This window comes from Poecile atricapillus, chromosome Z, assembly GCF_030490865.1.
Source record: "Poecile atricapillus isolate bPoeAtr1 chromosome Z, bPoeAtr1.hap1, whole genome shotgun sequence".
Classification (NCBI taxonomy): domain Eukaryota; kingdom Metazoa; phylum Chordata; class Aves; order Passeriformes; family Paridae; genus Poecile; species Poecile atricapillus.
The window spans coordinates 135,389,681-135,407,977 of NC_081289.1; the positions used below are offsets into that span (position 1 = coordinate 135,389,681).

An 18,297-nucleotide genomic window follows, 5' to 3' on the forward strand; every position below is an offset into this window, starting at 1 on the left:
TACACATTAATATTTGCATACCAGACATATCTTGGGTTGGCATGTGCTCAACTAGCCCTCAGCTGCTGAGGAAGATTTATGGCCCTTAACTCCTGTGGTGTTGTCTGTAAGCCAGATGCAGCCAGCAGGAGCACTGCTGAAGGCTGCTACCCAAGCAGGGAAAGCGCTGGGGGAAGCACAGCTTCAGGGGCAGCTCTACTTGTGCATATCCACAGCTGAACTGCGCTGACCTGATCTGGAGGCAGGCACCTCAGTCCTGCCACCACCCTGCAGGGGCTCTGTGCTGTGCTGAACCACACCTTGGGTGGTTTCTAGAGATGTATGCACATAGTACATACCCACTGTTCTACTGGTATTTAACAGCACAACCTCTCCAAAACTGACACCTGCTGTGCCATAAACAGCAGCAGCTGCTGCTGCACAGCACCAGCTTCTCATTACACATCCTGGGAAGTTTCTGGGCAGTTTAATACTGGTGTGTGCAGGGATCCCCAGAAAAAGGAACAGAGAGCTCTCTGAAAATCAATACAACAGTGGAAAGGCAGTACGAAGCACAATTCCTACAGGAACAGAGCTAGTGTCTCCTTTACCCTGAGCCACTGGTATCCACACTGGGTTTGCTTCACCAGTTGTGTAAGTCCTTTTGCCCCAGGGGTAGCCAACATCTGCTTCCACTGCAGTGACTGCATGGTCAACAGCCACTTTTCAGCAAAGTAAAGCAGGTGCAAAATACAGAAAATAACAACCTTCACAGAAGTAACTCTGAAGGCAGCAAGACAGTGAAAAATCAATTACTCCCTCTTCCCCCCAGCAGTTAGATAGAACCTTTAATCTCCATGAATGAAAGGAGGATGAAATAGATTTTGCTGAAAATTGCTGGGGTTACAGTCTACCAAGTCTGAATTCACTAAGGGATCAAATGCTGATAAAATGTGACCATCACCCCTGAGTAAAATAGGTGAGAAAAGCCAGGATGAAATGCTTCTGCCCAGACAATAATGGAAAAGGAAGGACATGGAAGTTTTCAAAAGGTGAGAGTTCAAACCTGTACTCAGACTTGTCTGATCTTTGCTTTGGCTGTAGGAATAGCTTTGTTTTTTCTTTCTAAATGAACTGTTATCAACCACCTTTTGAAGCTGTTCAAGTTAGTTAATAAAATGATAAAGATGCAAAAAAACTTCACATCAAGATTTTATTTTTTGTCAGTGACAGATATTTGCCCCTTGTTAGCCAGATGCAGAGAAAAATCCCAAACCAAACCCAGAATTAATATATGAGATCCCTCAGCAATAAGATAGGAAGGGCTGCTAACTATGTGATGCCTTACGCTAGAGGCTTGGGAAGGAAGTGTGCCATGGATAGGACTGTACCTATTAAAGTGAAAAGTAGCATTTGTCTTAAAGAAATAATCACTATCTGTTTTGTTCAGTACATTCTTGTTTCTGTGTGACAGATGCCCCTACTGTAATGACAGCTCAGACAGGAACAGAAACACCCTTTGTTCCTAATACTACTGGTTTCCTCAGCTGCTTCTTTGGCCCTACTGTGCCCTGCTTTTTCCAGACAGTGTTATCCCCTTTTTACAGCTCTGAGGACCTTACCTGCAGAGCCAGCACATTTCAGAGACTGCCTTTGGAAAGGGGCATGGTAGGCTTTGGTTAGCAGCCCTGTGCTCTGTGGCAGAAGGCCCCACTGTGGAGTCAGGAATGCCTCACACTCTGGGAGCTGAGGCACTGCCAGAGGTAACAACCACAATGGAAGCAGGAGGCCTCTGTTCATGTCCCTGTTCATCTGACTGGGAGCTCTGAGAGTCAATATCAAGTGGTAATAGACCATGAGACAGGATGGTAAGGTATAATTTTCTTCGCTCATGGAGACACTCCAGAAGCTGCTGCTGCAGCACATGGTTACCCAGTTGGTTCCTAAGCCTGAGGTCTATTGTTAAACTGGCATGAAAAGTATTTGTTATCAAAATGTGTATTACTCTTAACAGGGCAGTTAGAATGTCATAGATACCCTTAATTAATGTTTCAATATTCCCTTGCAGTCACAGAAAGTCATTTCATCTTGCTTCACATCTCATTGGTTAGAAGCCAGGAAACGTCAGCATTTTTTGAAAAACTTGATTTTTTTATATAAAAATTTTTGATTTTTTTGACTAGAGAAAGATCCCCATTAAAATAAGCAAGAGGTCCAAATGTGAAATATACTTCAAATCTGGCTCAGAACAAAAACTCTGGTTAACTAAATAAGGAAAACTACAAATTCTTTGTATGCCAGGTAGAACAGATGGTGTTAAAATTCTTCTTCAGCTTGTCTGGAACGAGAGCATTTCAGCTGCAGCAGCCTCTCCACCGTGTCTGCAATGGTTCTTTCCCCGTGCACTTTGTTGTCTCGGGTGCGGATGTTCACTGTTCCACCTGCCTTCTCCTTTTCGCCAACAACTAGAAACAATCAAGAGGCAAAGGAATTAACCTTTTTTCCCCAATTCTGTCATTACTTGAAGAGCAGAATTTCTCTGTCAAAGGGCCTTCTACTCTTAATGGATCCCAGATGGTTTTAAGGCCAATGCTGGATCCCCAGTTCACACAACAGGACTAACATGCCGCTTCAAATCATGTACTTCAGGATGAGTTTCTAATTTTTCCTGCTCTATTTCTTACTCTGAAATAGGCTTCTCTTACGCATGCATGCCAAGTTCAGAAGTGTACCACAGCTGAATGCAATGAAAACATATTTCTTTTGATAAAGCAGAAGCAAGAGCATAAATTATTGGGAGGATGGAAAATCACTTAAAATCTGACTGATAAAGGACAAGAGACTTCATATCTATCCCCATACCGCTGACCAGAACACAGCAAAAAGTATCAACAATGCCTCGGATCACAGTGATCTCCCTTCAGGGACAGTTATACAAGCCAGGAATGCCTATGATGTCAGCAGGAGGGGTTCTCTGCAGCGGAGGCTCTTAGGAACAGATTGACCTAAACCAGTGATTACAACTCTCTGCCTTGCTCACAGAATGATCAAATCCTGTAACAAAAGGGTCTGCTCAGTACAAGGAAACTAATACATTACCCAGAATAAAGTTATACTGTGCAAGCTGAGCATTTCTGATCTTCTTGTTCAGTGTGCACCCAGGATCTACATCAACATCTGCCATAAATCCAGCATCATGAAACTGCTGCCTGACCTAAGGAAAAAAATATTTAAACTGTCAGTACTGGATATTCATGACCCTGAACTACCCATGATTTGTAGATTTAAACCATTTCAGATTATCTGAACCCTAAAACAAAGGCATTGTCATGGGTTCAGGTTTTGGAGATAAGCCCAATTCATGAAACTAAAATACATTGGCTATCATGCAACTATTTACACAATAAACAAGTAAGCAGTGATGTGAACATCTAATGTTGGGCTGAGTAGTGATTTGATACTGTAAAAGGCAACAGGATGGTGGAGCTTACTGATTGTAAGAGATTTTTTTTTTTTTTTAATTTTGCAGACTATTTTATTTATATATAATGTGCTTTAAAAGAACTACAGGCAAAGGTTTACTGGATGCTAAACATGCAAAGACTCATTTTCATCTTTGTTAATGCTCTGCAAGAGGCACATGTCCATGGGGGATTAGAATATAAAGGGTAGGACAGATTTAAGCAAGAGAAAAACTAAGTTTTCCAAAAATAAAAGTCTCACAAAGATCAACATTTGTTATTCACATATCCAAAATATTACTCAGGTAATCTTTAAGAGAACTACAACTTCGGCAGCTAATTTTATATCACTGTGATATTAAAAATTACTCAATGTAATATGCAAAGACTTGGAATACATCTCTGAAATAAATACTATTGATCATTAGTAACTAAGTATTTCAGATCAGTAAAATATACTGAAAACAAAGCCCTGAAACCATATACATCACCTTTTGGGCATACTCATCACACGCTGGTCCTACCGGTACCACCATTACTTGCTGTGGGGACAGCCAGAGTGGCCTTCAATAAACAAAACAAGTTTATACACCTTTCAGTGTTTTTTCAGTACAAAAAATACTATTTACAGAGAGGAACAAAATCTACACAAGAGACTCTTAAAGCCTGCTGCACAGATTGGGTTCAGAGGTGATGAGAGCCCTATATTCATTACAGTATTTCTCCAAAAGAACTTAGTGTCTAAAAGGATTACAGTGTGGGCATGAGCACTTGCTGACTGGAAGATTGCTGCTGTGTTTTATGACAGTAACAAAGACTAATTGATTGAGCTCATTCCTAACTAAGTACAGGAAAACCTTTACTTTTGAGTCTTGTCATAATCAGAGGGGTCACTCCCACTGGGTTATTAACACAGGTAAAGCAGATCATCTACATAAATGACTCTACAACACAGTCCTGCTGCAAAAGCAGTTGGGATGCTTAAGCTGTGGACTGACTAGCTGTATGCTGCACCTGCATTGGCAGTATCATGTAGAATCTACCATATCTTGAATAATTTCATCTCTAAGGAAGGCAGTTAAGAAAAAATTACCCTGTGCTGTTCCCAGGCATGTCACCCTAGCAAACACAGGATAAAAACAAACCACATTGAATCTCCAATACTTGGGGCTAATTTCTCTCATATATGAAGAGTTTGCTTGAACTGGGATAGTAACTTTTCAACATTACCATTTGCCTCCATAGTTCTCAGTTAGAATGGCAATCATTCTCTCCACAGATCCCAAGATAGCCCGGTGAATGATAACTGGTCTTGTCTTGTCATTGCCATCGTGGCTGTAAAGAAAAACTTTTGTAAAGTTTTTTTCTTGTTTATTTTTCTTATGCCTGTAAGTGTCACTGAAGTTAGATTACACAGCAATTAAAACCACCAGCCCTTGTGCTTACCTGACAAAGGTGAGGTTAAATCTGACTGGCAACTGGAAGTCAAGCTGAATTGTAGCACATTGGTGGTAGCGGCCAATGGCATCCTTAATCTGAATGTCGATCTGAGAAACAAAAAGACATAAAGCTTTTACAGTTAAGAGACAAGAAAATTCATTGTCTATGAAAGCAAATTCATTGTTCTGAGATGGGAAGTTTCACTCAATGCAGAGGAATTCTATGCAATTTTAAACATCGTAGTTTTACTTCAGTCTTCATTAGGGTTTAAGTGATTTGCAGATTCTGATGCAAAAGATGCTAGAGCTAAAACAGGGTGAGTAACTAGAGAGATAATATATCAGGGGAGAACTACACTTAATGTCTCAGACTATACTTCGTGAGTTTCAGTCTGGAACTTTCATGGGCCTTTTCACTGAGTGAATACAGCAGAAGGTAAATGCAGGACTGAACATGTCTCCCCACAAATGCAATTTCTTCAGCCTCAAAGAGGCAAATTTACATTTCTTTATTATGCAATATTTGAAGACTTTGTAGTTTGTGTTAGAAATTCAGGGCATGGACACGGGACAAGAATCTGTTAAATAGCCCACTTACCAGCAGGAACTCCTATGGATCAGTAACACTTGCTCTGACCTACACAACAAGCCTGTTCTTTTGTATCTAACACTTAAATCCCAAGTACACTTATGATACAACTTAGACAGAGAAGGCTTATAAAAAAGAAGACTTATAGTGTCCTGACCTTATTTTTTGCTCCTGACCTTAAGTTGCTAACTTACTTATCATTTTACCAGCATGTATCAGGCTATATATTGAGGCAGTATGTCTTACTTTATTTAATAAACAAAAACATGGGTGTTTTAACAACTCAAGATCTAGATGTCTTTTAATCTTGCATCCAGAATTCACTTAATTGGAATTCAGCTTGTCACCAAAGAGCTTCTAATCAAAATAAATTATTTACAACTTAATTTCAAATCCAGACTGTATGAAGAGCAAGTGTAAGATTAATGTTAATAAAGGTTCCTGTATATTTGTCTTCCTTCAATCAAATACGGAAATTATTAAATATCAGCTGCTATAACACATTTTACCTACAAGACACAAACCAAAACTGATTCAAGTGGCATACAAATAGAGAAATCAGAACCAGCTTACTAGGTGGTAACACAAATGAGATGAACATTTACTAGATGAGAACACAAATATAAATGTAACATAGGTGTATTAGGGAAAGATTTAAAAGCCATTTCATAATGCTCTGTGTCCTTACGTGCACAGATAACAATGACACTTCTAAAAAGCCCTACTTAATCTGTCCAAACTGAGGAGACTGTTCTTAGGAAACCCAACAAATTTTCATGATCAATGCATGGAGATTTTTAAACTTCCAAAACCCACCAGCAACTCAATGCAACTTGAAACCGTGTAAAGGAGCAAAAATTTGTTTAACCAATCAGTTTACTTTTGGTTTTCTCCTGATTTAGGATTCACCCACTGGTGAAAGGATTATTTCCAATGCAGAAGTTGCTCTGCTAAAACAGGTCTTACAGTGCCACCTTGTGTTCATTTCACCCACTAAACCAGCCAGCTGTTTAAGCAGCAAATATTTTATTCATGTTAAATTAACTAAGAGTGTTAAAGCAGTGAAAACTATGTGAAAACCGGGAAAACAGAAGATTATTTCTCTCTCAAGTATGTTAGAGTTTATGTATCTGGAAAAACCTAGAATTTCAGTCAGACAGCATATTAAAATGGGATAACAACAAAAAAATTGCTTTCTTCCTCATCCCAGCCTTTTGCCTTATGCAAACAGAGTTGAAAGCCAAATCCAGCTAGGGGTTAGCATCACACTAACCTTAGGTCCATAGAAAGCTCCATCACCAGGGTTTAACTCCCACTTCTCACCAAAGGCATTGAGGCTGTTTTCAAGTTGCTGGAGATAAAGAACACACACAGTATTTCTTTACATATTATAGTTTCAGGACAGCCAGCTACTACAAATAGGTGATTCCAAATTCCCACTACTTCTCAATTACTGCTGAAACACATTTATTTTCTGAAAAAGGGAAGAGGAACCACCAAAGACCTTCTGGAAGAGGACCAGCAAAAAACAAAAAAAAATTGTGTCCAAATTTAAACACACAAAATTAATGCACTAATTTCGGAAGAGGCCAAACAAGCACCAGCTGAGATACAAGAACTTTTTATACAAAATTCAGTTTGTAGTTAGTGCTGACATGAAATCTGCCCTGGTACACCGAATGTCTATTCCTGCCCTATCTTCTCCCCAGTACTACACCTGCAGTGACCAACTCCATCCCTTTCAGCCTCACTTTTGGAAGATGGCTTTAAGTCCATTACAGGGGCTCTCAGATTTTATTCTCTTCCTCCTTTTTAATTATCAAAAGGAGACAAGGAGAAAGATTTCATTTGATGCTTAGATGGAGACTGCCTCTATACTGAGAGCAAACTATTTATAGCAGCTAGAGTGAACTGAAGGCAGTTAGCCAAGTCACGTTGCTCATGCCCAGCCCAACTTCACTATACCTCCCAGAAGGCAGTAAGCTCTTACAGAAGAGACAGCCTTACATCATTGAAAAGAACAAGACTACTGTTTTACCTTTTCAGCTTGATTCCACACTTCAATATCTCCCAGGTACTTTTCAGGACGAGTGGAGAGATTCAGTTTAAACGAAAATCCAAAGACATCATACACAGTACGCAAGAACTCCAGACAGCTTTTTATCTCCTCTTCAATCTTGATGACAATAGAAATCAAGTCTCAAATACTGAAATTTCAGTTTACTTGATTATAATACCCAGTTTCATTTATCAGCAGCCCCCACCTGCTCCATGGCACAGAAGATGTGAGCATCGTCCTGCTGGAACCGGCGTACTCGGGTGAGTCCTGTGAGAGCTCCCGACAGTTCATTGCGATGCAGGACACCAAAATCTGCCAAGCGCAAAGGCAGCTCACGCCACGACCTCGGGCGATGATCAAACATAAGGCTGAAAGAAAAGTTTGTTACCTAAAGCTCATTGAGAACTTAAAATTTGCAAATACCCAGGGAGAAGCAGCCAGTGCTGAAGCACATGCCCCTAAGGCAATCAGTGCAATCTGATTGATAGAGCCTTCAGTCTTACCTACATTTGTCAGGAAAACAATCTCCCTTTAAAGCTGGTGGGCCTTCCCCTCCTCATAGAGAGGAGATAAAACAGCTCCCAAAACTGAGCATTAGAAGCTGAATGCTTGAACTGCCACAAAACTGGCAATGCCCCTGTAATGACGGGGTCACTCTAATGATAGTAAAATGACACGACATTTCTCAGTGTCTCAAGTGAAAAAAGCATGTAGACAGCAAGACACGTAATTACATCATTCCTGACAAAATGATTAAGGCTGAAGGTAGCCTTCTTTATATTTACAGAGGCAAAGGAAGCAGAGTGGATTTGTTTGGTTTTTTTTTTTTTCAGTCAGCACCATCTCTGGTAAACTGAATTTGCTATCTATTTACCAGTGTCCTGGGCAGTTCATAGGCTTCAGAGCAAAGATTTCTTTCTCCACTTCAAAGGAAAACATATTCTCACTGTAATGCTGCCAGTGCCCTGAAGTCATCCACAGTTTGCTGTTGAAAACATTTGGAGTGACAACTTCCTGGAATCCACGTTTTCGATACTCACTCTAGAAATGGGCACAGTACATAAAATAAGTAATAAAGAAAGCAAAGGTAAGCACAGGCTCTGATCTACTGTCACAGAAATATAAGAATGATGCCATATAGAAGGGAGAAAGGAAGACAAAACTTCAAATTGGGTGTGCCAGCATACATCCCTTTCACCACCCTTCCCCCAAACAATTTCTTGCAAGAACAAGTCTCCTCCCTGCAAGCAATGCAGCAGCCTCTAATTACTCAAGGATCCTTGATATATTACACTGCAGCCCAAATATACAGTAAAGACACATACTTCAAATATTACCACAGGAAGATCAGAATTATTTTCCTGTGTGTATTTTCCAAACTAATAGGTCTACAACATCAAATTATGTATGTTTATTAAAACAAATCAATATGCATCAATGGAACAGCAGTAGTGTGAGCTTAGCCCTGCTATTAGATACTGAAGAATTCCTGTGACAAAGCACCTTTATCACAACTTTAACTACAGGTATAATGTACTGAAAAAACATAATTTTGCAGAGATTGTGATAAGACCAACGCAATGAAAGAAAGAAACATTTCTTTAGTTCCATGGCTTACACAACTAAAAAATAACTTATAATGAAGGGCTATTAATACTGTTAAATGTAGCATGCTGTTAAGTATTTTTTTAAAATTACCCAATTTCTCCTAGATTTCCAAAAGATATCACTTACCCGTATAAATTCAATTAATGTGTTATAAATATAAGCTCCTTTCGGCATGAAAAAACAGCTACCAGGGCTGAGCTCATGGAAGAAAAAGAGTTCTTGGTCCTGCAGGAAAATATTACTTTAAAAACATAGTATTTGCACCCTAACTTTTTCACTTAACATTCTCAAATGAATTGCTACTGACTGGGCATCACTAATCAGTTTCAAAAATAAAAACATGGGAAAAAAGCAATATCCAATACGCCAGATGCATTTTCACTAGTATTTTTATGTCTGTCAGCAGTTACAGGGGAAGGAAATCATTACTTATGTGCCAAAACTTTATACTGAACTCCCAATTGTGCCCCCACAGCTCCCTCTGCACATTGACAAGTAAATGTCTTGTTCTGCTTCTGCCGCTCTCTAATTATCTGCACTAGAATGGAATGTGTGAACTACAGCTGGTTCATGTTGTTACAAACTGTGCACACACCTACGGTCTTCATACGGGGAATACTTCAATATTTTGTCATGATGTACGAGCCGCACTTTAACCCTGTCCAGAACTATCAGTTACCTATCTGACAGGGGTTTCCATCTGAAAAAACAAACCCAAAAACCAGCCAACTGAAAAACACAGCTGTATACTGCAGATTCTGAAGTCATGCAGAAGGAAATAACTGCATGAACAGGCTGCAGCAAACTGTAGGAATGAGCATTGCAGACTGGAGCATTCATGGGCTGCAGACTGAAGTCTTTATATTCTGTTCTGACCAATGTGTACAATAAGGTTGTCATTGTGTTTACAGCATTAAAAAGTTATTTATTTTAGGACTTTGATGCTTGCGAGAAAAGCAGTTGACTTCACAATCCAACTGAAAATAAAATAGTGTCACACCTTGGTTGTGGCAGCAAGTATAGGATGTCTTTAAGATGCTTTCAATTTAATATTCACACAGTGCTTTTGAAATACACCAGAAAAGCTGTCTCACCCGCCCAATTTTTCTGTGATCTCTGCTTTTAGCCTCCTCCTGGAATTTCTCCCACTCCTTCAGCATTTTTGTATCTGGAAATGAAATTCCATAGATCCTCTGGAGGGATTCCATATCGGCCTTGCCTTCCCAATAGGTAGAAGAATTCTGCATGCAAAAAGAAATGAAACATTGAAGAAAGGGAGAAGCCCCCACATTTTACTATTTCTACTGGCCGTGAAAAGGCATGCAATTATTAATAAATCATTACTGTGGAACAACAAAGGCATGAAGAGAAATTTAATGTGAAATTCAGAGCACAAATTGGAAAAATCCTTAAGGGTAAATACAGTAAGTAGAAATGGTTTCAGGTCTTGTCCTTTTTAAAAGCCTATCTGCCTCATAGCTACCCTGTTCCAACTGTTTATTCAGTAATAGCTGCAACCATCAGCTTAGCAAAAACTATCAACTCTAATTGACACAGTTCAGGCAAACCTTAAACAGAACTGACACTCCTGTGCAGGTCCTGGACACCTAATTGGGCTTCACATTTGAGTACCATTCTAGCATACAACATTTTCAGTACGTAACACCAAGTTTTTGGCCAGGTTACCCACTTCACAGTACATTCCTGACTAAGCCCAAAGACAGCAAAGCACCTGAAGTGTGGCAGTGAAAACATCTGTCTAAGACGGCACTTACCTTATGAATTTTTATGGTCTTTATCTTGCCAGTATGTCTGACATGAGGACCTCTGCATAAATCTATCAGGGGACCACACCTAAGAAAAGGAAAGCATTAATTTGGTATATTTAATCCTAGAACCATAAATCCAGTAATATTATGATCCATATATAATTACCTGTATACTGTAGTAGTTGGGGTATTGACCTTCTCATTCAGAATGCGACACTTGAATTTATTATACTGAGAAGAAAAGCAGCAAATGTACTTGTTAATTCCTTTATAAAAAAAAAGAGAAGTGGCCAACGGTTTAAATTATTTGCAAACATGATGCCATGTTGCATCAGAACAGGCCTGTGAAAGAGATTGACAGGAGGACAGACAGTAGTGAAGCAAGGTGCCCAGAGAGCAGGCTGTGCAGGTCCTCACAGGTTGTGAAGGCCCAACTGGACAAACCCAGGAAACCTGGTCTGACCTCAGTGTCTCCATGTCTGACCCCATCTCCTGGGGTCTGGACTGGAAACCTATGGAGGCACCTTCCAACCTGAATGATGCTATGATTCTCTTGATGTCCTAATAGTGAAAACTCATAAACATCTATCTTGGGAATGCCAAATAATTATTTGCAGTTAGATACTAGAGAGAAAGGGTTAGGTTTTAGTGTTGCTTGGACTCTTTTAGAATAGAAGTCCTTATTCTAAAAACTGCTTTATGAAGCTTTCTGAATGCAGCAGCAACATACGCAGTCACAGTATCACCACAGACTGGATAACACAACATAACTGCATACACAATATGCTGCAGATTTACATTTCTGGGAAGTAAATAAAGAATATGGCTTCACAGAACTTAGTTAGATCACCCCAGGGAAGAATGAGCATTCTCACAGTTTTAGAAAATCAGAATGCCTACTTCCAAGAACCTAAGAACTACTTTCTTTTTCTCTTTATTTTTAAATATCACAAGTGAGTTTCTAAGAACATATCATCTTAAAAATTTAATTTGATACACTTTCTTCTACCACTAAAAAAACACGCCCTGAAATTACAAATACTTAACAGACTGATTGCATGAGGCTAGAAACAACCTTTTATAACAGCCCACCTTAAACATTTCAAGCAGTGTTTCCTTCTTAACTTCCAGTCTTTCAAAGGCTTGCTTTTCCTTCATTATCTTTTTGCACAATGTTTCCAAAGCAGAGAAGTCGTTGCTTGATACACCCCTAAAATAAACATACATGGAGAAGTGAGTAATTTTTGCTTTCATTTGCAATTTGTGATCCAGGTGCAATGCACGAACCTGTGGTTGGGACATCCTGGAAAAAACCAAAGCCATCTGCAGCAGTACATATGACTTTGTTCTAGGAACAAGCACACAGCAGAAATTTTGCTGTGACTGCCACCCACTCCCAGCTCCTAAAAAAAGAAAAATACAAAACCTACCCTTCCTCAAGAAACATGTCATAATAAAATCCATTTTCTATCGGTGGGCCATAGCACAAACAGCCACCATAGATTCGTTCCATAGCTTCACCCATTATGTGAGCACTTGAGTGCCAGTAGACCTAACAGAAGTAAAAAAAGAAGGGATCAGTCTGAATACACACAATATATTTCCAATTTTTTTAATTAAAACCTTTTCTGAAACACTTGCTTCCAAGGATGCTTGAAGCACATCCCACATTAGAGCAGTGTGTTGTTATAACAGGAGTGACCTGCCCAGCAGCACTCTCATCCTCAGCATCCATGTTTCCAAAAAGCAGCATTTCCACCAGAAAACTGTGGAAACGGAAAACTTGTATTCCGTAGCAAACAATTCTTACTTTCAACTATTGCTGACATTATGTAACTATTGTCAAGAAGCTAAATTCAGAAACATTTATTTCTACAAACTTTAATCAATTAGATCTTTATCATGATCAAAAGATGTGCTTTCAACATAAGGCTGTGGTTCTAATCTTGGAATCTTATGCATGGGAAATCCTGCACACTCCATCTTGTAGAACATCTGAGGTTTTGACAAAACCAAATCTCTTAACTTCAAGAAGTTAAGCACTGTCTTGGTTAGCACAAATTGAAATCATAAATTGGGAGCTGTCATTTAGCCAATATGAAAACCCTAAGTTTGAATGTAAGACTTCTGTGTTAAGTTTGACTGACAGCTTCTTCTACCAACTGATTTTTTTTTCCTCAAGAGACTATTCACAAATTTACTGGCTGTGCACATTTATCTGATTAAATAACCAAAATAAAAAAGTAATTACTTTTGCATACACAAAGAAAAAGAGCAGTCTACTCAATACTTTAATGGTTCTCCATAGAAAGCATTTATGTACTCTGTTTTGTTCCTAAAATCAGTGCTGAAGATGTCAGTTCAAAAGACCTACTTTACATTAACATGAAGGCTGAAAATATAAATTTTTAACAAGAACTACAGCAACAGCAAGCAGACTTGCCTACAAGTACACAGCAGAACGTACATTATCTGTAGTACCACAACTCCTCTGGTAAGGAACTAAGAGAAAATGCAGATATACCTAAAACACAAACTTGTTTTCTTCATTTTCTGAACACAGTAAATATTTACATAACTCCAAGAGCCTGAGTTATATGTAAACCTGACACAAAAAACGTTTTGGTGAAAGATACTCACTGCTTGAGCCTCTTCATCTTCAAATTTAAGCAGCTCCAAGGAACAGTCCTCCTCCAAAGGACGGTCCAGATCCCAAACCACCTTGTTCACTTTGGCAATAACCGTGTTGTCAGCTAACCCCTGACTACAGAATAAACACAGAAGTACAATTTTAAGAAGGGATACTGTATTTTGAAATCAGCAAGCAGAAGTTACCCCAGTTTGCCCTCCAGTTTGCATAAGACTTTAGAAGTCCTCAGAGCGGACATAATGTCATAAATAAATTCTAAATAAAGAACCAGTTTAGCCAGTCCTGAACATTCATTAAAAATCCTACTTATATTTTCCACATATGGGAAGGAAACTGTGCTTAACCTTCACACACATTTGACTTAGAGGCAGTATCCTCCAAGTACAAAGCTGAATTCACAACCCTATTGCAATACCACTTTCATAAAAGTTATCAAATACCCTTTTTGATATACTAGCTTTACTGTTTGTACCCATTAGGCAAAACACCCTTTTCATGATGCCAAATCACAGAAGCAAAGAAGGTTTTGATGATATGGACCTTATTATGGACAGGAAGAAAAAAAAAGACAAACAAACAAACAAAAGTAATGAAAAAACAAACAAAAAAAACCCCAAACCCCTTATTTTTCATCTTTAGGAATCACCCAGTCTTGGCAATTTTAGCTGTCAGAGTGTTCACTGTGTATCCTGGAGATGTGTAACACTCCTTTTAACAAGTATCTCCCATGCAAATAAAAGTGAAGAATACTCATACTGTTAAATTTCTCTGTAATCAATTGAAACATCACCCAACAGTCATCTTCCTCAGGTCAGTGTAAATTGGTTTGCAGTGCTAACATTCCATTAGGTAATTTATGAGCAAACCAGTTCTTAATGCAACAGCAGTACTTGGATGGAAAAACATGCTTTTAGAATGTGTGTAAAATACCTCAGTTTTATACTCATTTAATTTCAGAAACTGTATCTTTATAAGGCAAAAGAAAATTGCACTCCAAAACTAAAACCCTACAGGTTACCTTCAGTTTATTGTATACAAAATACTTTGAGAAGACCTAAGATAAATGACAAAGAAATTATACATTACTCATCCCCTTGAACTCACTGTCTGAAAATGAGTGTTTAGTATCACAGAATAGAAACATACCTGATCCCACAAGCGATTTGATAAGGAGTAGTCTTCCAAGATTCAGCATCAACCTGCTTGCCATCAGGTAATGTAACTTTAATGGGTTTACTGTCATTTGCAGCTCTTTCCGCAAGGAGTGCATCGTGTTCAGCCTTAAGTTTATTGTACATCTCTAAACGCTCATTGATAAATGCAGGCCAGGGATTCAGCTGTATATAATAAAGACAAAGGAAAACGATTCATCTGATTATTAATCTGATAGCACATCATGTCAAGAATGCTAATGCAACGGATATACTTTTCATAAGCAGCTATGTGATGGTATCTATATTATATGTAACAAATAATCACCATTGTTTCAGTTCATGTATTATTAATTATGGCATAATACCCTATGGCTACAGCTTAATGAAATCTCTACCACTGTATACCTGTTCAATAAACCACATATATTACCAAACAGCTACACCATCTAATAAACTATACATGGACATAAGCCAGCTAGAAAAGACTGTGTAAGTTCGAAGTAAAATAAGATACTTCTTATTAGGTCAAAAAACTGAGGGAACACTTTAGTCTGAGCCACCCAGACAGGAACTGACCCCAGTTTAAACACGTGTAATGACGTCAGGACTATCCGCCTGGGCACAGCCAGGCACTTGGCTCAGGACCACTGCTGACGAGCAGCTGGCCCTCCGTGGAGTCAGAGGAATCTGTGTCCACCCACCACGAAGACGAAAACGACGAAGAGCACCTTAAACAGGCTTTCTTCCCCTCAGAGATCTGCTGCCTGCTTCCCGCTGCAAAGAGGCACAGGGAAAAGCATCACCTAGCCCAGCTATGGGAATCGGACCTGTTCTATTACACCCATGCAACTTAATGTAAAAAAAACAATGGCACTTCAAGGCACACCATCGGAGGTGTAACTGTAACGCCTGATAAAATACTTCGGAAAGACAAACTATAGCAATGCCAGCAGCTCGCAGGGCAGCAGCGAGGACTCCGCATCCTCTTCCCCCCGCGGCCGAGGGGCTGCTCACCTCCGACCGCCCTCCATCGCCTGCCCCTTCCTTCATCTTCTTCTTCCCGCAGTCTGCTTTCTTCTCTTCTCCAGCGCCCACCTGCGGAGGCCGAGCACCATTCAGTCATGCCCCGGTAGTCCCTCACACCTAAGGCACTTTACCTTCCCCGTGGCCCCATACACCGCGGAAAAGACCCGATCTCCTCGTCCCGAAAAGCCTGCGCCCTCCCACCCCCCTTCTCTTTTTCCCTGGGGCACATCCCAACGCCCCCCGGAGCTGGGGGAATCCTCGGGAAGAGGCCGAGCTCCCTCCGCCTCCTGACAGGGCTGCCGCGCCGCGGGCCCACCTGGCTGTCAGCGCCCGCCATGGCCGCGCGGAGCCGCCCGGGAAGGGGCGGGCGCGGCCCGGCGCAGGCGCCGCTCGGCCCGCGGCTGATGCAACCGGGCCGGCCGCAGCGCCGACAGCGGAGCCGAGCGGGCCGTGGGGCTGTCCGGGCCCGCCCTGGCGTGGCGCCAGAGAAGGAGGTCCGTGACGGGCTGTGAGGGCTAGGAGTGGCTCACGCTCTGTCCGCTCTCGTAAGGAGCCTTCTGGGGCTCTGCTTGGTGTCGCGGGAAGAATCACAGGGCGAATTAAGTTGGAATCGAGTCCAACCTGTGACCGAACGCTACCTTGTCAAGTAGACCACGGCGATAAGTGCCACGTCCAGTCTTTGCTTGAGCACCTCCAGGGACGGTGACTCCACCACGGCTCTGTTCCAGTGGCAGAATCACCCTTTCTGTGGAGAAATCCCTCCCGATGTCCAGCCTAAAGCTCCCATGACGCAGCTGAAGACCTTCCTCTTGATCTGTCAGTTGTTGCTTGGGAGAAAAGGTGGATTCCCACCTGGCTACGCCCTCCTGTCAGGGAGTTATATAGAGCAATAAGGTCCCCCCTGAGCCTCCTTTTCTCCAAACACCCGCAGCTCCCTCAGCTTCTCCTCATCACACAGATCGTTCCCCAGCTCCGCTTCCTTTCTCTGGACTCACTCCAGACCTCAGGAATACTTGGCTACCATTCCCTCTGACACAGATACTCAATCAAGGATGGATCAGTGAATGGGAGTACTCTTTGCAAAAGAGAGTAAAATACAAAAAGCAGATTGACCACTGTCTGATTTCCCAGAGGAGGGGGCAATTAGAGATTCTGAAGTGGTTGTGTCAGACTTGAGCCACAGGAGCCCCTGTGCCTGTCCCAAGGGAAGCCTCAGCTCAGTGGCTTGGAAGCTACAAACAACTTTAAGGAAAGGATGTGATATTCAGGCATGGCTTTTGCTCTGCAACAATCTTTTCCTCCTCTCTTGCTGCTGTTCTCAGCTAATAATAGTATTTCCATTTAGGAAGGTTACTAGCTTGCAGCACAATCTCATGGTGGCTGTGTACTCCCAAGGTGGCCAGACCCAAGGCCTTACAAGTGTTTGGTAGCTTTAGTCATATGAGTACATCAGTGAACTCACCTAATAGCTGAGTTTAAGCAAGATGTTTAAACAGATTTCATGTTTTCAATAAATCCTGCCACAGCATCCTTACTTTGAAGATAGTAAATCATGGGTCAAGTCTTGCCTTGGACTTCTGCTGCCCGCAGAGGATCCAACACCACTTATGCCTCCTGGAACAGCTGTCTTCTCTTAATCTGCAGCACTGATTGGGTCCAAGAGTGTTCAAAATGTGCTCAGATGGATATCGGGGCACCTCAGCCTCCATGGACTTTAGTCCTATGAGCCAAAGTTTCAGGAAAAAAAGGAAGATTGTTTTATATAGCTTTCAAATACTGGTTATTTAGTGATGAAGGATCGTCAAGAGAATGTCACTGGGCTATTTGATCACAAATGTAGGAGCTTAAAAAATAATGAAAATATTTTATTCTATTTGTTAAAATACGAAATGGGAAGATGTAGTAAATAAGAACTTAAAGACAGAATCAGGCCTGGATCTGGATAGTTCATTTGTTGTCTGAAAGCGAAGTATGAACAGCATAAATATTGGCAAAAAAAATTTATTAAACAGCTGAATTTAATAATATGTGTATTCTCTTTTGTAGAAATACAATGTTTAGTAATACAAAGGACATTTGTTGTATAATACTAGTCTTTATGTTTGCAAATCTCCTAAAATCTTTTTCGTGTAGACAAATTACAAGTGGCTACGAGACAGAACATTGCAAGACTTATATATATATTATATAGATAAATCATGTAAGGCCAAAATGAACAAAAATGCTGTTCAAGAGAAAAAGCTATTAAGTATTAAAAAAACAATTGGGAAACTGTAGAACTGTCTCTTATGCCAGAAGATGGCAGCAGAGAAACACGCTGATCTCCTGCGACAAATTCCGCTCAGCTCTTGGCTTTAGGAAGTAGGTTTTATGGCAAAAAGCACAAAATTAAATGAATATTTTTCTGACTTCGCTCTCAAGCAGTGTAGTTAATGATGTGCGACAAAATTCAGCCATGCTCTAATAGTGTAAATTGATTTCAGTGTGCTTTAATGATTATCAGCAATGAATAGATGTTTCTGGTTCATGAGATGTTGGGGAAAATTGGTTTTGGTCAGAAATT

The 18,297-nt window shown here is 40.5% G+C and overlaps 1 protein-coding gene across 2 annotated transcripts; it reads right to left on the reverse strand.

The window, feature by feature from the left end:
* Positions 1-1,178: 1,178 nt before the first annotated feature.
* TARS1 (threonyl-tRNA synthetase 1) lies at positions 1,179-16,394 on the reverse strand. 2 transcript variants are annotated; one of them, XM_058826578.1, is made up of 19 exons: positions 16,373-16,394; positions 15,723-15,803; positions 14,701-14,891; positions 13,545-13,668; positions 12,335-12,456; positions 11,997-12,114; positions 11,071-11,135; positions 10,911-10,989; positions 10,230-10,376; positions 9,262-9,360; positions 8,402-8,568; positions 7,733-7,895; positions 7,507-7,644; positions 6,742-6,819; positions 4,887-4,987; positions 4,671-4,775; positions 3,932-4,004; positions 3,079-3,193; positions 1,179-2,444 (listed from the first exon to the last, which is right to left on the reverse strand). In XM_058826578.1, exons 2-19 carry the CDS (start codon positions 15,756-15,758, stop codon positions 2,296-2,298), a joined length of 2,070 nt encoding a protein of 689 aa, XP_058682561.1. In that variant the 5' UTR covers positions 15,759-15,803; positions 16,373-16,394; the 3' UTR covers positions 1,179-2,295. The 2 variants fall into 2 exon arrangements, with proteins under 2 accessions (XP_058682561.1, XP_058682560.1); XM_058826577.1 differs by lacking the exon at positions 16,373-16,394 and adding an exon at positions 16,051-16,143.
* Between the last annotated feature and the right edge of the window lie 1,903 nt (positions 16,395-18,297).

Bases quoted from the DNA above. Each gene is read 5' to 3' on its own strand.
- TARS1 (XM_058826577.1), bottom strand. From the start codon at position 16,071: ATGGCGGGCGCTGACAGCCAG. The intron at 4,776-4,886 runs GTAAGCACAAGG...TTTTCTTTACAG, and splicing joins TTTAACCTCACCTTTGTCAG to CCACGATGGCAATGACAAGA. The intron at 2,445-3,078 runs GTAATGTATTAG...GATTGTTTCTAG, and splicing joins ACAGTATAACTTTATTCTGG to TTGTTGGCGAAAAGGAGAAG.